Consider the following 14,187-nt stretch of genomic DNA (forward strand, 5'->3'; position numbering starts at 1 on the left):
TTTGTTCAACCCAGGTGTTGCTCGCTGCTTTAAAATGAGTTTTGAGTGGGGTGAAGAATGACTTCTCAAGAGGCTGGAGAGCGTGTGTAGTGTGAGGGGGTAAACAGAGCGATGAGACATTTTCAGCTTCTACGAGTTCAAGGAGAGCAATTGAAGTGACGTGCGAACACTGTCCATTGAGAATTAAAATATTATGCGCTTGTGCTTTCTGGGACAGAAACACATCCTTAAACTACTTAGGAAACATTTCTTTGTTTATATAAGCAGATTTTTCGTTCATGTCGACTTTGGAGCCGTGGGGAAGCCAATCTTGGAACTCATGCTCTACATGTTTTCCTTTATAGATGAAATATGGAGGAAGAAATCTTCCTTCTGCAGAGCAGCATGCCACCAAGCATACTGTCTCTCCTTTTTCACCAGTTGTAACTTTAATAACTACCTTTGCTTCTTCCTTTATTACAAGTTTTCCTAATTTATTTATTGGTTACATCCCACTTTCATCGACAAAAATGTTCCGAGGTTTATCCCTCAGCTTGTACTTTTCTACCTCCTTCTCAAGAAGTTCATAAAAATTATTTGCTACTTCTCTAGTGAGCCCTATTGCCCTTGCCACTGACAAGCCCTCAGCCTTTCTGACAGATAGATCAAGATGGCAACGCATAAAGCTTGAAAGCCTGCCATATTTTTGTCATTATTAAACCTATGTTGAGTTTTTAACGCGACAGCAAACTCATATGCCATTCTTCTCGCTGCTGTTCAGTTAGGATAAAACCCAGCAGCAACAAGTTTGTCGAGGTGTCTGACAAACCTCTCTTTATTTTCGGGTCCTAGACTACCTAGAATACCACAAAAATGGTTTAGTGCACTGTTGTTGGTATAAAAAAATTGGTTACTGGTGTAAGCTTCACGATAAATAGCCTGATAATTATTTATAACCAGTAACTAGTTTCACTGTAATATATTAATAGAGATATTTTTTAACTTACTCATAGGCCCATGGCCAGGTGCATCAGTTGTCTCTTTGTCCATTCTTTTTTTATAGCTCTTACTGGTACTCCGTAGTACCGTTCTGCCTTCCTAAAACATATATCGCCAGCTTGAATCCTTCTAATAGCCTCCTTCAGTCCTTCCGGTTACCAAAAACCACGAGGTTTAGCCCCTGGTTTTCGTTTGTAAAACGTAGGCATTTTTATTAGATCTGTAAAAACACCCTTTTCACAAAATTAGATAGTCTATTGCAAAATACTAACTGTTTTGTTAAAAAAATACGTGACAAGGTTTATGAACTTTCAAAATGTACAAGCGAAGCCTCTAAAACAAATATACAATGACAACAGAATCGTTAATACGCTTATGTAACTTTTGATTATCTTCTCATGGTTGGGATTCACAGTCATATAATATTTCTTAAAAGACATCATAGTCGCCATTGACTGTATTAAATATTTATTGTTACTATTGCAATTTCGGCCTTATGGCCATTTTCAAGTAACACGATGTAACAAGTGTCGTACTCATCAGATCTTGTGGACTCTCACAGTCAAAAGGCTGCATTTTGACGACGACATGTACTCATGTCAGATAGTTTTATATTCTGACAGAATGTAACTTTGCAGTGTTACTTCAAAATGGCCATAAGGACGAAATTGCAATAGGAACAATAAATAATTTAAACAGTCAACGGAGACTATGATGTCTTTTAAGATCTGTAACTTTTATTTGACTCTTGCGGGTAGTTTTTTTTTTTTTTTTTTTTTTTTTTTTTTTTTTGTCATCAGTCTACTGACTGGTTTGATGCGGCCCGCCACGAATTCCTTTCCTGCGCTAACCTCTTCCTCTCAGAGTAGCACTTGCAACCTACGTCCTCAATTATTTGCTTGACGTATTCCAATCTCTGTCTTCCTCTACAGTTTTTGCTCTCTACAGCTCCCTCTAGTACCATGGAAGTCATTATCTCATGTCTTAGCAGATGCCCTATCATCCTGTCCCTTCTCCTTATTAGTGTTTTGCACATATTCCTTTCCTCTCCGATTCTGCGTAGAACCTCCTCATTCCTTACCTTATCAGTCCACCTAATTTTCAACAATCGTCTATAGCACCAAATCTCAAATGCTTCGATTCTCTTCTGTTCCGGTTTTCCCACAGTCCATGTTTCACTACCATACAATGATGTACTCCAGACGTACATCCTCAGAAATTTCTTCCTCAAATTAAGGCCTGTATTTGATATTAGTAGACTTCTCTTGGCCAGAAATACCTTTTTTGCCATAGCGAGTCAGCTTTTGATGTCCTCTTTGCTCTATCCGTCATTGGTTATTTTACTGCCTAGGTAGCAGAATTTCTTAACTCTATTGACTTCGTGACCATCAATCCTGATCTTTCTAGCTATTCTCATTTCTACTACTTCTCATTACCTTCGTCTTTCTCCGATTTACTCTCAAACCATACTGTGTACTCATTAGACTGTTCATTCCGTTCAGCAGATCATTTAATTCTTCTTCACTTTCACTCAGGATAGCAATGTCATCAGCGAATCGTATCATTGATATCCTTTCACCGGGTATTTTAATTCCACTCCTGAACCTTTCTTTTATTTCCATCATTGCTTCTTCGATATACAGATTGAAGAGGAGGGGCGAAAGGCTACAGCCTTGTCTTACACCCTTCTTAATACGAGCACTTCGTTCTTGATCGTACACTCTTATTATTCCCTCTTGGTTCTTGTACATATTGTATATCACCCGTCTCTCCCTATAGCTTACTTCTACGTTTTTCAGAATCTCGAACAGCTTGCACCATTTTATATTGTCGAACGCTTTTTCCAGGTCGACAAATCCTATGAAAGTGTCTTGATTTTTCTTTAGCCTTGCTTCCATTATTAGCCGTAACGTCAGCATTGCATCTCTCGTCCCTTTACTTTTCCTAAAGCCAAACTGATCGTCACCTAGCACATTCTCAATTTTCTTTTCCATTCTTCTGTATAGTATTCTTGTAAGCAGCTTCGATGCATGAGCTGTTAAGCTGATTGTGCGATAATTCTCGCACTTGTCAACTCTTGCCGTCTTCGGAATTGTGTGGATGATGCTTTTCCGAAAGTCAGATGGTATATCGCAAGACTCATATATTCTACACACCAAAGTGAATAGTCGTTTTGTTGCCACTTCCCCTAACGATTTTAGAAATTCTGATGGAATGTTATCTATCCCTTCTGCCTTATTTGACCGTAAGTCCTCCAAAGCTCTTTTAAATACCTATTCTAATGATGGATCCCCTGTCTCTTCGAAATCGACTCATGTTTCTTCTTCTATCACATCAGACATATCTTCACCCTCATAGAGGCTTTCAATGTATTCTTTCCACCTATCTGCTCTCTCCTCTGCATTTAACAGTTGAATTCCCGTTGCACTCTTAATGTTACCACCGTTGCTTTGAATGTCACCAAAGGTTGTTTTGACATTTCTGTATGCTGAGTCTGTCCTTCCAACAGTCATACCTTTTTCGATGTCTTCACATTTTTCCTGCAGCCATTTCGTCTTAGCTTCCCTGCACTTCCTATTTATTTCATTCCTCAGCGACTTGTATTTCTATATTCCTGATTTTCCCGGAACGTGTTTGTACTTCCTCCTTTTATCAATCAACTGAAGTATTTCTTCTGTTACCCATGGTTTCTTCGCTGCCACCTTCTTTGTACCTATGTTTTCCTTCCCAATTTCTGTGATGGCCCTTTTTAGAGATGTCCATTCCTCTTCAACTGTACTGCCTACTGCGCTATTCCTTATTGCTGTATCTATAGTATCCCTATTAAAAAAAAGTGCGGGATATATCACATTTCACTGCGGCATGTATCCCGATCTATGAGGGATGGACGCCGCACCGTATGACTCTGTGATCTCAGCAGCCAAGATGGCCGGACGGGAATCAAAAGGCACCGAACAGAAGTTAGTGTTCGTAAAGCTACTCAGATATTTAAATATAGGTCACTATTTAGCCCCATCTAATGACTAATAGTACACTAAAAAGATTTCCATACGAGATTTAGAGACTTACGTTGTCTGTTAACACTAACTCGGTTAAAACTCTCACTATCGGAACAAAAGCAGTTGCCTCGCCGCCCAGAGTCTACTGTGCAACTGCAAAGCGCATACCTGCACACAGTGTCAGCTTTTACCAAAACTGAGGGGGTGCGCAGTCTGTACCGCATGCGGCAACTCTCCCGGCCTTATTATATATCTCTGCAATAATGATAATGAGCGTATGGCATTGGTGGCCGGGAGACCCCTCGCGGGGTGGTTCGTCCATCGCTCCACAAGTTCTTTAACGATACTACGGCGACTTGCGAGTGAATGAGGATGAAATGCACACAACATCCAGCCATCTTGAGGCAGAGAAAATCCCTGACCCCGACGGCAATCGAACCCAGGACCCCGTGCGCTGGAAGCGAGAACGCTACCGCAAGACCACGAGCCGCTGACATCTTTGCACTAATTAGAGGTCAGGCACCTTAAGCAGTTTTTTCTGTCAGAAATCACACTGCTTTTTCCCTTGCAGCCTCCTTCTACGCAGAAGTTGTAGTTCGACAGCATGTAGTATCACATCTGAACTTTGTTAAAACTCCCGGTAAAACCTTGCTTCGTGCTTAAATCCAGAAGGTACGCTTCTGCAGTATTTCGGGCAGTTCTTTCATGAGAACGCACATTTTTTAACATCGGCTAATTCCACCTTAAGTGGTGTAGCCAAAGGATGTTTATATTTCCTAGAAATGGTTTCCGTACAGGAGGAAAGGTATCTTCGTCTAGACACCGTGTCTCACAGTGACGAACCTGCCGAATATACTTACTAGAATAGGGTTAAATGATCCAAACGTCCCCTTCTTTAACATTACAGACTGCCTTTTCTACAACTGCTCCTGATAGTCCATTAGACAACAATTTTAAGAATTATAACGTCATGGAAAACTGCTATTTGAGGGGTGTAAGCACACCTAAATTCTTCCTGCTAAAAAGCGTACCACGTTTGATGTAATTTATACTTCCAATATCAGTAACAAGATTGTCAATGTTCTGCAGTAATAACCACAAACCATAGCGTTTGAGCCGCGCGGGGTAGCCGCGCCGTCAGGGGCGCCTTGCCACGGTTCGCGCGTCTCGCCCCGTCGGAGGTTCGAGTCCTTCCTAAGGACATGGATGTGTGTGTCGCCCTTAGCATAAGTTACTGTAAGTTAGATTAGGTAGCGTGTAATCCTAGGGACCGATGACCTCAGCAGTTTGGTCCCATAGGAATGTATCACAAATTTCCAAAATTTCCACAGCGTTGGTACATTGGTATCTTCTTCTTCCCCAGTAGATGAGGGATGTATAGTACATCAAAGAGAGATACGTCAATAAATTCCACTATCACAGAAGCCTCCTTTTACACTTTAAAAATCAAAGATGGTGGTACTTCTGATCACATGATCTTCCAAACACCACTCCTAAATCTGGTTGTACTTGCAGTCTAATCGGCAACGCCTAGTTTAATTGCACTATTGTGTATGTACCCATGTCAGTTCCTCGGAGGACCGTCAGGCGTAAGGTACTGGGCGTCACGCATCAGGCGTCAGGTGTCATCCACCAAGCGTCATGCCTCGGGCGTCATGTTTTAGGTGTCAGCTGTCAGATGGCAGGCGTCAGGCAACGAGCTCTCCCGTTCGATACTATGTTCCGTCAGTGACAGACGCAAAGCAACACCTTACTTGGTGTGTTTTCAAAGCAACTGTTGGTTTTTAAATATTTATAGGGAAGTATCGATTTTTCAGTGCAGTCATCTGCTTGTGAGGAGCAAGCAGGGTGTGAAAGATGACTTGCATTTATTTACGTTTCCAGAGCTCGTGGTATAGCATTTACGATAAGAAACTTATTTTCAACAAATAAGAATTCCTACTTCCTTATTTATGTTTTACACGCCAATGTCGGTTTTTAATTAAACTGATGTCCATAAAAAACGGAAAACCTCGGATGACTAGAGATAGGACGTTCATATTCACAGTACATGTAACTTAGTGTGTTCTGTAGAGATGATAAGCAGTTCCATGTATGATGGCATCGACGCGTATAAGGCTCGAATGGCGACCTGTGGTACCAACATCCATGCTGCATCCACCTCATTCCAAATTTCATTTGTGTTGCTCGGCATTAGGTCACAGCACTACCTACGCTCGTCGTTTCACCACATCCCTCATATTTTCGATCAGCAACAGTTTTCACGATCTGGCGAGTCAGGACAACAGGCTGAAATCGTGTGACACCCAGAATGCCCATGTTTGTGAAGCGACATATGGCCGTGCACTGTCTTACTGAAAAATGCATCTGGGGTGATGTACAGAAAAGGTATGGCTACAGGTCACAGGATGTCATTCACATAGGTCACACTGGTCATAGCTCCTGGACCCACACCAACTGTGTTTTATGGTTGTAACCATTAGCACCCCACACAACAAGGCCTTGAGTTGGGGCTGTGAATGCAGTCACCTTATTGCCGCTCATCAACTCTACGGTGAAGCAAAATGCTGCCATCATTTTCGAACAAACAGAACCTGGATTCGTCCGAAAACTCTGCTGCCATTCGTGTCCCCAGTGACGTCTTTCGATGTACAATTTCCGTCTTGCATGTTTCTTCACATTCGTCAAAAGTAGGGGGAGAAGTGAAGTCCGCGCACGTAACAGACGCCACAATAAACGGCAATGGATTGTCACCCCTGTTGGTGTACAATATGTTACACTGTTCCACTACTGTACTAGAGCCGTGGAGGACGCAGATCTGTCCTGCAATGACATTCGAATGATGTGTCAATCTTCTTAGTTGGTGGTCTGCGTGGTGCGATCTGACCCATCTCGTATAATTCTACAGCCACCTACGATCCATTCAGCACACACTCGGTGCTCTGCCAGAATACTTCGTCCCACATGAGCAGAAATTTCCATGATGGATGCATCACATTCTCTCAACCCAATATTGCACCCTCCTTCAAACTCATTGATCTGACACTACAGATTGCGCATGTATTTGCGAGTCATCCTGCACCGCTGCTCAAGTCACAATGATCCATTCCCTTCGATATATAACAATAACGTTAGCCGCAGGTATATTTTACCAGTAGGTGGTGTTCCGCCGCGTTTCGCGTATACTCGTGAACTGTAAATTCTCTTTTCTCTATTTATTTTGGTTTTGTTTTTGTTATTGTTCGCGTAATAAAGCATATACGAAAAGAGCCGCGAATACCTTTTAGTAATGCTGTGCTAAGAATTTCTTTATAATCGTTAATTTTCAACAAAACAGAATATATTGGGTTCTTATTGTTCTGTATCTGGCTTTCTATTAAAGGAACATTTTTGGCTACTGTAACTCACTATAAAAATCAACATATCTTCCCTACTTTACAGTTATTGAAAATGAAAATTACTTTGTTATGAAATACCGATGTTACAGTTCGCAAAGATTGTTCAACATTTTGCAGTGGATTTTTGTTAAGCGTAAAACACCAATAATTACCACGACTAGCACAAGAACATGAGACTATTGTCGGAGAAAAATACGTTTTCACTATAAGGTTTGCCAGACCAGAACTAAGCACAACAAAATTCCTATTATGTTACGAAGGTAAATTATCTCTTTTGTAATGTTAGCAATATATTATCAGCAGCCCGCGTCAACCTGCAAAACACACCATAAAATCTGCTGCTCTGCTCTGCAAGTCCGGAAGCTGAAAGAGATAATTTTATTTCACTATTACCTTCCCGCTTCTTTGCGGTATGATCAATATCTTTTAATGCAGTTTGAATGAGCCGCGGCAGCGGCTTGTTCATTCGTAGCGCAGCTCTGCACCACGGATAATATTTAAATAACTGAAAAATGTCTCAACAGGATGGGATAATAGGCAAGCAAGCTATAACAATTAATAATGCAAGTTTTCATTTAAATAACTATATTCAAAACCTTCAAATATGTTAACTTATCTACAATACACACCTTTTTTAAACATGAGTACGTAATGGCGTACATCGATTAACCATGACAAAAGAAGACTACGTTAGCATGTACAACTGCGACACAGGCTATCTTACTCCCATAACTTCAAGAAGAAGACAGAGAAATTAATGCTCATTCTGTATTATCTATACTATTGACATTTTTCATCTTTGTATGATATTTATCGTCTGAGCGGTTTCCGTACTCGCCGACACAGATATTATCTAAAATAAATAATAATAATAAACAAACATAATTCCATACATTAACAGAATACGATGCACAATATTTTCCCTTTACTACAAAATATGTCGTTTTTCTAAGGGACGTTACAATGCCCCCTGGCAGCAATTGACTAACGTTAAGAATGTTCGGCAATATGCTGCCAGTAACGTCCGTTTTGTCATTGTCTATCACCTTGTTTGGAATATTTACTGTTCACTTCTTTCCTCTTTCACATTATAGTTTTAATTATACTTTTTATAGTTTTTCACACTTTGCGAGGTGACCGTATACCTAGTCCCAGGGTCATTACAGTTTTCTGGCTCCCCCATTTGGGCTACGTGCGATCAGAAAATCTGGGAAAACTGCGCCGGAGCCATGGTCATCTCGCCTGGTTTGTCTTAACACACGGTTTTGTTCATCAAACAAGGGTGGACTTTATCCAATGTTCACAGATAACAATAATTATTTATGTCAAAATGTTAAACCTTTTAGTCTCTCTATTAAAAATGTACCTTCTACACTTTTTCACATTTGTGTTCTGTGTCACAATTAAGGTCAATCATTAAACAGTTTGATAGCAATGTAATGGATTGTCTCTACACTTATTTACGACAAATGTTCTACCATTGTATGGCGTTCGTATCAGTTTGTTTCACTAATATGACAAAAACGTATCACATATATTATTGAACTAGTAAATGTTTTGAGTTCATATACAGGAAACTAAAAGAAAAAAAAAATGTTTGTCACGTAATTTCGTGTCCAATAAATCATTTTCATCTTAGTACATGAACAACGTAGTTGGTAATGTTCGGCTGAACGTCAATAATGTCGTACGGAGCGGGCGGCGCGAAGCAATTGTTGCGTAGCGTCGTCTGGAGCGCGGCGTGCCAGCGACCGCTGAGGTCGACGACCTGCTAGCAGCAACAGCGACGGCGTGCTGCGGTGGCGCCCGAGCAGTCGCGAACACTTCTAAGGACTGTCGTCAGTGCGATCAGCAGATCTCCCCCAGAATTACTCAGGGAGATAATACTTGTTGATGATTTTAGCTCTAAAGAGCATTGCAAAGAGAAGCTTGATAAATATGTAGCTGAAAATCTACCAAAGGTCAAAGTTATTCACTTACCTGAAAGATCTGGTCTTATTCGGGCACGTTTGGCTGGTGCAAGAAAAGCAACTTCAGATGTTCTTATGTTCCTTGACTCACATACAGAAGCTAATGTTAACTGGCTTCCACCTCTCTTAGAACCAATTGCAGAAGATTATCGTACTTGTGTCTGCCCTTTCATTGATGTCATTGCGTATGAAACATTTGAGTACAGAGCTCAAGATGAAGGAGCTCGTGGTGCTTTTGACTGGGAGTTTTTCTACAAGAGGCTGCCACTTCTACCTGAAGATCTAAAACATCCAACAGAACCTTTTAGGAGCCCAGTAATAGCTGGAGGATTGTTTGCTATCAGCTCTAAATTCTTTTGGGAACTGGGTGGCTATGATGAGGGACTTGAAATCTGGGGAGGTGAACAGTATGAGCTCTCTTTCAAGATTTGGCAGTGTGGTGGACAAATGGTAGATGCACCATGTTCTCGTGTGGGCCACATTTACAGAAAGTTTGCTCCATTTCCTAATCCAGGGAAAGGCGATTTTGTTGGAAGGCATTATAGGCGTGTTGCGGAAGTATGGATGGATGAATATAAAGAATATTTGTATAAAAGAAGACCTCATTATCGAAAGATTAACCCTGGTGACCTCAGCAAACAAAAGGAACTCAGGGAAAGATTGCACTGTAAGCCATTTAAGTGGTTTATGGAGGAAGTTGCATTTGATCTCCCAAAGAAGTATCCACCTGTTGAACCACCAGATTTTGCTTATGGAGAGATACGTAGTGTGGCTGCACCAGACTTGTGTGTTGATACAAATTTTGTTGGAACTGAAAAACCATTTGGTTTGAAGGAATGTGTGAAAGATCGGAAAAATGCCAAAGGACAGCAGAACTTCACATTGACGTGGCATAAGGATATTCGCCCCACGTTGGGCGCCAATTTCGCGTATACTCGTGAATTGCAAATTCTCTTTTCTCTATTTATTTTGGTTTTGTTTTTGTTATTGTTCGCGTAATAAAGCATATACGAAAAGAGCCGCGAAATACCTTTTAGTAATGATGTGCTAAGAATTTCTTTATAATCGTTAATTTTCAACAAAACAGAATATATTGGGTTCTTATTGTTCTGTATCTGGCTTTCTATTAAAGGAACATTTTTGGCTACTGTAACTCACTATAAAAATCAACATATCTTCCCTACTTTATAGTTATTGAAAATGAAAATTACTTTGTTATGAAATACCGATGTTACAGTTCGCAAAGATTGTTCAACATTTTGCAGTGGATTTTTGTTAAGCGTAAAACACCAATAATTACCACGACTAGCACAAGAACATGAGACTATTGTCGGAGAAAAATACGTTTTCACTATAAGGTTTGCCAGACCAGAACTAAGCACAACAAAATTCCTATTATGTTACGAAGGTAAATTATCTCTTTTGTAATGTTAGCAATATATTATCAGCAGCCCGCGTCAACCTGCAAAACACATCATAAAATCTGCTGCTCTGCTCTGCAAGTCCGGAAGCTGAAAGAGATAATTTTATTTCACTATTACCTTCCCGCTTCTTTGCGGTATGATCAATTTCTTTTAATGCAGTTTGAATGAGCCGCGGCAGCGGCTTGTTCGTCCGTAGCGCAGCTCTGCACCACGGATAATATTTAAATAACTGAAAAATGTCTCAACAGGATGGGATAATAGGCAAGCTAGCTATAACAATTAATAATGCAAGTTTTCATTTAAATAACTCTATTCAAAACCTTCAAATATGTTAACTTATCTACAATACACACCTTTTTTAAACATGAGTACGTAATGGCGTACATCGATTAACCATGACAAAAGAAGACTACGTTAGCATGTACAACTGCGACACAGGCTATCTTACTCCCATAACTTCAAGAAGAAGACAGAGAAATTAATGCTCATTCTGTATTATTTATACTATAGACATTTTTCATCTTTGTATGATATTTATCGTCTGAGCGGTTTCCGTACTCGCCGACACAGATATTATCTAAAATAAGTAATAATAAAAAAAACATAATTCCATACATTAACAGAATACGATGCACAATATTTTCCCTTTACTACAAAATATGTCTTTTTTCTAAGGGACGTTACACGTGGTATCGATTTTGACCTTGAGCCCGAGGGCTGACGTGGTTTAAACGCGAAACATTTCTATAGAACCTGCTACATGTGAATATGAACGTCCTATCTCTTGTCGTTATAGTTTACTCGTTTTTTCTGAACGTCAGTGTATTTATATGCTATCTACTGGTTCCAATATTCCATGGTGAATATATATATATATATATATATATATATATATATATATATATGTGTGTGTGTGTGTGTGTGTGTGTGTGTGTGTGTGTGTGTGTGTGTGTGTGTGTACCTTGATATCACTGGTGAACAGTCCCTAAACGAATTTCTTGTAAGTCAGTAATGCAAAGGTAGCTGCAGAGCGGAAACGTGCGTCGCATATGATCACGGGACGTGCTTCAAGAAAAAATTTGCACAGTGCACGGGGTGGAGATGAGGGTGCTGATGTCAGCGAAATATGACATGCATGTAAACTGCAGTCATGTCTTGCTTCCACCATTACGAGGTACGCGCTCGGTGGGGAGTGTGCTTGGTGCGAAATTTTCAGAATTGCATTGGGTGCAGGAGTGTATGGAGACAAAGAAGAATGACGGAAATGAACATCGAACTACAGTACACTAAAACGAATTACTGGCAGAAATCCACTCGTTTTTACAAACCGACTTTTTACCTACGGAGAAAAGTGATTTACTTTATTATATCATTTGTACAGATAGTACGTTTCTAACCGCTACTGTTGACTTCCATAAAGTGGCCATTACCGAACCGATAAGTCTTGGGCAGCACGTACATCGTCATGCTATATTATAGTACGAAAGACAACTGCAGCATACATGCAATGAGACGAACAGGAATGACACTTTTTTCCGAAGATAATCATTTTGTGTTTCACCTCCCCCCATGTGAAAATCATTGTCAAACGCAACCTCCTTGGCGCTCTGGGTGTTATGGTGTGGGAGGCACAGTGTTGCATGGACGTAGTTATCAGAAATCCTGCACCTCGGTACACTCAACGGTCAGCTATATTGCGGTAATTAAACCCTTCCCATGAGCGTTGTTTTAGGGGTACATTCGAACCTGACTTCATTTTTATTTATGACAATGCGAGAACGCTTTGAACAGCGCAGATGGGGGGGCTCTTGGAACGAGGACCTATTCGCGGAATGGACTCACTTACCCATTCACTTCGATCACTATAGGATGTTCTAGGGATACGTACTGGAAGACATCCTCTTGCACCAATGACCACACTGCAGTTGTCAACCGTGCTCATGACAGAATAACAAGAACTCCTTACCAATCTTGTGGCCAACAATGGTGCACTTGTAGAGCATGCATTGCTTTTGTTGCTGATTACAGACCATAGTAAGAACCACATGTTGAATTTTGTATGTCCAGGGGACCACCATAAATCGCGGTGGATTTAGAGTAATTCTTGTCCGGGGAGAAAAGTGACATCTCTACTCGTCTAGTTACGTTTTCCTTTCAGTTACCTTCTGTACTATATTGTAGCAGTATGGTCCAAGTTTTAACGAGCTTGGAAGTGACACACACACTGCAAAAGTTACTTTTGTCCTCAAGCTATGCACGCCAGTGGAGATTTTGAAGAGAGCGAATGTGTGACAGTATCAGTAAACTAGCTGTTGGGTTATGCATAGAGATAACGTTAAAAATAAGGCTAAAAAAAATCAGTGTTTGAGGCGCTATTTTATGACGTCACGTATTTTCCGTCTGCACTTACACATCCCAAGGCGAGATTTGTTTAGCTGCTGCTGCGCCTCTCTCAGCTAACGCGCCCGTGCCCGCATACACAAAAGCGCTTTCAAAGCAGAATCAGTTGAATTTCAGCACCAGACAATAAAGCGGAATGTGGAAACCTCTGAAAGCTGAAACAATAAACAAAATACATACAGTGACGCAAAAGAGATTAACACACACGAACAAAATACAAAAACAACGTCACAAACTGACTGTCTGAATAAAAGACAGACAATAGGTAATGCGAAAAAAAATTAGTTAATATAGTGTTAATAGCAAAGGCCTTTCAAACTATAGCTGCAGTTGGAATATGTTTACTACAATAACAAAGGAATACATTTCGCAAGCAGGAGATAAACAACGTGTTGATATTTTATTGTATAGCTGTTCATCAGTTTAATAAACACCGGCTTTAAAATAGCGTCCATGACAATACGATTCGCGCTTTGATAACGACTTTACGAAATATACTCACGACACTTTTTTTTAGCACAACAATTTAGGCAGGTACTGCATGTTTGGGAGGTTGGCGTTTTTGTCGAACATATTCAGAGACAAGAGATGTCAGTGACAGTTACAATGGTAATATGCAATCGTTCTCCACACTTTATTTTTAGGGCTAAACCCATAACACTGAAATTAAAATGTACTGTTGTTACACGACCCAATGAACATTTTTCTTTGTCACCTATAAATTTTTTTTCAATGCATAGGCAATATCTGTGGAATCGCTCTCAAATATCGAATGTGCCACTAAATGGAACATTGCTGACAGGTACTCACTTTTAATGTTGCGTGTCAGGCACACAAGCGCGACAGCATAACAGACCTTGGTTGCATTTTGATAGTGTTACGAGGAATGTATTTTACTGCATATCATATTGACGTTACAAGAAATGAATCCACCACGTATTGTGCCCATCTGTAATTCTGTGTAACATCAGAAACTGCTATTAACATCTTTAAAACCCATGATTGCAGAAGTTAGTAT

General features: G+C 40.3%; 1 protein-coding gene across 1 annotated transcript in view; it reads left to right on the plus strand.

Moving 5' to 3' along the window:
- The window catches only part of LOC126263241 (N-acetylgalactosaminyltransferase 6-like), a 49,067-nt gene that overhangs the window by 20,731 nt on the left and 14,149 nt on the right, over nt 1-14,187 (plus strand). Inside the window, exon 2 of the mRNA XM_049960326.1 lies at nt 9,190-10,256. Coding sequence (XP_049816283.1) covers nt 9,190-10,256 — 1,067 coding nt within the window. The remainder of the gene's footprint in view (nt 1-9,189; nt 10,257-14,187) is intronic.

Source organism: Schistocerca nitens, chromosome 6 (assembly GCF_023898315.1).
Source record: "Schistocerca nitens isolate TAMUIC-IGC-003100 chromosome 6, iqSchNite1.1, whole genome shotgun sequence".
NCBI lineage: Eukaryota > Metazoa > Arthropoda > Insecta > Orthoptera > Acrididae > Schistocerca > Schistocerca nitens.